The following is a 4,457-nucleotide window of genomic DNA, read 5'->3' on the forward strand; positions in this document are numbered from 1 at the left end:
AAAGGAGAATGATTAGTAGTAGAATGAGTGGTTCGGTTATATGCAAACTCAGCGATAGGCAAACATTCTTCCCACTTTTTCAAGTTCTTTTGAATAATGGTTCGAAGTAAAGCACCAAGGGTTCGATTGGTTACCTCGGTTTGACCATCCGTTTAAGGATGACTAGAAGTAGAAAATAGCAACTTCGTTCCCAACTTTCCCCAAAGTGATTTCCAAAAGTAGCTTAAGAATTTCACATCCCTATCACTTACAATAGTACGCGGTACCCCATGTAATCTAACCACGTCCTTGAAGAATAAATCAGCAACATGGCGCGCATCACTTGTTTTCCTACAAGGGATAAAGTGAGTCATTTTAGAAAATCTATCCACTACAACAAAGATACTATCCATACCTCTAGAAGATCTTGATAAGCCAAGCACAAAATCCATGGATAAGTCTGTCCAAGGAGCATGAGGTACGGGTAGAGGAGTGTATAATTCATGAGGGTTACTCCTTGACTTGGCCTGCTTACACTTTAAACACTTATCACAAATGTTAGCAACGTCACGCCTCATTTTAGACCAATAGAAGTGTTCATGCAAGATGTCAAGAGTTTTATCAATGCCGAAATGTCCCATCAATCCTCCACCATGGGCTTCTCTAACAAGTAATTCCCTAAGCGACCAATTGGGAATACACAGGCGATTTTCTTTGAACAAGAAACCTTCATGCCTATAGTACTTTTGAAATGCAGCATGTTCACAAGCTTGAAACACATTAGAAAAATCGCCATCATGTGCATACATGTTTTTAATGTGCTCAAAACCAAGTAGCTTAGTGCTCATGTTAGTGATCAAAGTATACCTCCTAGACAATGCATCCGCAACGACATTATCTTTCCCCTTCATTATAATTAATGATGTACGGAAAGGAATCAATAAATGCAATCCACTTCGCATGTCTTTTATGCAACTTTCCCTGACCCTTAAGGAATTTAATTGATTCATGATTAGTATGTATCACAAATTCCTTAGGCATAAGATAATGCTGCCACACTTCAAGAGCACGCACAACAGCATACAATTCTTTATCATAAGTAGGGTAATTAAGAGCTCCCCCACTCAACTTTTCACTAAAATATGCCAAGGGTCTATTATTTTGATGTAAGACAGCCCCTATGCCGATCCCACTAGCATCACATTCAACTTCAAACGTCACATCAAAATTAGGCAAAGCAAGAATAGGTGCCGAAGTTAACAACTTCTTAAGCTTAAGAAATGACTCTTCTTGCTCTTTTTCCCATTGAAATCCCACATTCTTTTTAATTACCTCATTCAAAGGTGCTGCAATAGTACTAAAGTCTTTAACAAATCTCCTATAGAAACTTGCAAGACCATGAAAAGACCTTACCTGAGACACATTGGTTGGAGTCAGCCACTCTAAGATGGCTTTTACCTTGGCGGGATCAACACTTATGCCATTTGCACCAACAATATATCCAAGGAAATTAACTTCAGGAGTGCAAAAGACACATTTTTCCGTGTTAGCAAACAACCTATTTTCACGCAAGGCACTTAAAACAAGTCGCAAATGCTCAACATGTACATCTAAAGACTTGCTAAAGATCAATATATCATCAAAATAAACAACAACAAACTTTCCAAGAAAATGCCTTAAAACATGATTCATTAATCTCATGAAAGTACTTAGAGCGTTTGTTAAGCCGAAAGGCATCACAAGCCACTCATAAAGACCATACTTTGTTTTGAAAGCAGTTTTCCATTCGTCTCCTTCTTTTATCCTTATTTGATGGTAACTAGATCTTAAGTCAATTTTAGTGAAAATGATTGCCCCATGCAATTCTTCTAACATATCATCTAACCTAGGAATGGGATGACGATACTTAACAGTAATTTTATTAATTGCACGACAATCTGTACACATTCTCCAAGTCCCTTCTTTCTTCGGTACTAAAATGACTGGAACCGCACAAGGACTAAGAGATTCACGAACCTGGTCCTTTTCAAGGAGGGAATCGACTTGCCTTTGGATTTCCTTTGTTTCCTCCGGATTTGCTCTATAGGCTGGTCGATTTGGTAGAATTGCTCCAGAAACAAAGTTGATTTGATGTTCAATACCTCGAATTGGAGGTAATCCTTTCGGTAGTTCCTCCGGAAACACATCCTTCAATTCCTGCAAAAGAGAGTAGATTGCACTAGGAAGAGAATCGGTTGTGCCAAGTGTGTAAAAAGAAGAATAATCGGCTTCCCGGTACATAAGTACTATGAGAAGACTTTGTGCATTCAAGACCCTATCTATCTCATGCACACTTGCATAAAAGCTCCTTTTCTTCGCTTTCAAGCTCTCGGCCTCACTGAGTCTTTTCCCACTCGAATTTTCTCTTTCACTCAACTCGGCCTCTACTTTCTTTTTTTTCTCATCCTCAGGCACATTCGGCTTTTTCTTTGCCCCTCTCAGTTGCCTTTTCTCTCACTCTTTTCTTAGATGCAATTGTTCTTCATACACTTGTGTAGGTGTCAAGGGTGAAAGAGTGATCTTGAGGTTGTCCATAATGAACTTATACTTATTAGTGAGTCCAATATGATCAGCCTGCCGATCATACTCCCAAGGACGCCCTAACAAGACATGACTAGCTTGCATAGGAATTATATCACATAAAACTTGGTCCTTGTATCGACCAATAGAAAAAGCGATTAAAACTTGTTTGGTCACCTTGACTTCCCCCCATCATTTAACCAAGATAGTCTATAGGGTTTAGGGTGGTAAGTGCATGGAAGGTGTTTTTGCTCAACAAAGTCAGCAACTACGCAATTAGTACAAGGCCACTATCAATGATCATGAGACATACCTCATCTCCAATTTTGCATCTCGTATGAAAAATGTTGGTCCGTTGGAGATCATTTTCTTGAGCTTGTGCATTTAGCACTCTTATAGTCAGCATAGTTCGAGTTACGGGGTCCTCTTCTATTTCAACTAGGTCATCATCCTTCCCTTCTTCTTCAAGTGGTGGCATGTCCGCATATTCTTCTTCTCCTTCGCTTTGCCACATTCCCTCTTCATTCATGTACATGATACTTCGGTTAGGGCATTGAGCCATGAGGTGGCCAATTCCCTTGCATTTGAAACATGCCTTTGGCTGGTTGGTAGATGTATTTGCCCTTGGAAGAGTCGGCCGCGGGGTTGGTTTAGAAGGAGTTGCACTCGAATGGAACGGTTGCTCCATTCGCCTGTTTTCCCTTTCTTTATTGCCTTGCCTCGGCCAAGCATTGGATATTGGCAATTGATCTCTTCTCCAAGGTATGGAAGAGGATGTAGTGGTTCGGCCACTAGGTGTCTTTATAGGTAAGGCTTGCTTTTCCACCTTTTCTGCATAAGACACCATTTGTTGTAGCTCAAAGTGGTCTTGAAGCTCAACCTTCTTCCTAATTTCAGGATTTAATCCATTAAGGAATCTTGCCATGGTTGCTTCCGAATCCTCTTGTATATTGGCCCTTATCATTGCTACCTCCATTTGTTTGTGGTACTCTTCAACCGAACTAGACCCTTGGGTGAGTCGTTGGAGCAGATTGTACAAGTCCGTGGTGTAATGGAAGGGTACAAATCGTTTCCTCATCACTTGCTTCATTTCAGCCCAAGTGTCAATTGGTTGTTCCCTATTTCTCCTCCTTGTGGCACATACTTGCTCCCACCAAATGGATGCATAATTTTCAAATTCAATAGCCGCAAGTTTCACCTTTTTCTCTTCAGAGTAATTGTGGACTTCAAACACTTGCTCAACTCTCCTAACCCAATCTAAATAAGTTTCAGGATCATTTTTTCCATGAAAGGTAGGCATCTTAGTCTTGATGGAACCAAGACTGTCATCGGTTCTCCTAGGTCGGTCTCGACCTTCCCTCGCTTCCCTGTGGCTTTTCCTTGATCGGAATGAGGTGTTAGAATGATATCTCTCATCATCTGCATCATGCTCAACACTCTGAGCACTTGAAACCCTATTGGGAATATCTCCAGTACCTCGCATCTCAATGGCAGCCACCCTATCGGATAGTTGTGTCACCACAAATTCAAGCCTCCCCGCTTGTTTTTGGAGAGTTTGGAGCACCAATTTGAGTGGCACGTCGGTCTCAGACAGCTCGGCCATGTTCCCCTCTTGAGACATATTGTCAAACCTGCAAAACAAATGTATCCTAGTCTACCTTGCAAAGCACTCGTGTATCACTCAAGAAAACACACTCACTCTCAATTTTCCTTTTCGAAGTTTTTAAAACAACTCAACTCTCAAAAATTCCAGAATTAATTACCCTATAGGTAATAAGACACAGAGTAGAATTTTTACGAATTCTAGAAAACAAAAACTCTACCTGAAGCTGGAACTGGTTTTTTTTTTTTTGAGCTGTTGCTTTGCTGAGTTTCTAGTCAGTATTTGGAGTATAGATGGTGCTTTTGGGGTGCTCAAA

General features: G+C 40.6%; 1 protein-coding gene across 1 annotated transcript; it reads right to left on the bottom strand.

The window, feature by feature from the left end:
* Positions 1-873: 873 nt before the first annotated feature.
* On the bottom strand, positions 874-3,514 carry LOC140004724 (uncharacterized). Its single transcript, XM_072044865.1, has 3 exons — positions 2,852-3,514; positions 2,027-2,175; positions 874-1,600 (listed from the first exon to the last, which is right to left on the bottom strand). Exons 1-3 carry the CDS (start codon positions 3,512-3,514, stop codon positions 874-876), a joined length of 1,539 nt encoding a protein of 512 aa, XP_071900966.1.
* Between the last annotated feature and the right edge of the window lie 943 nt (positions 3,515-4,457).

This window comes from Coffea arabica, chromosome 4c, assembly GCF_036785885.1.
Source record: "Coffea arabica cultivar ET-39 chromosome 4c, Coffea Arabica ET-39 HiFi, whole genome shotgun sequence".
Lineage (NCBI taxonomy): Eukaryota > Viridiplantae > Streptophyta > Magnoliopsida > Gentianales > Rubiaceae > Coffea > Coffea arabica.

Excerpts from the sequence above, each read along its gene's own strand:
- LOC140004724 (XM_072044865.1), bottom strand. The coding sequence starts at position 3,514 with ATGGAGGTAGCAATGATAAGGGCCAATATACAAGAGGATTCGGAAGCA. Across the intron at positions 2,176-2,851 it reads GATGCAAAATTGGAGATGAG|GAATTGAAGGATGTGTTTCC; the intron begins GTATGTCTCATG and ends TCTCTTTTGCAG. Across the intron at positions 1,601-2,026 it reads GAAACAAAGGAAATCCAAAG|CAAGTCTTTAGATGTACATG; the intron begins GCAAGTCGATTC and ends ATTGATCTTTAG.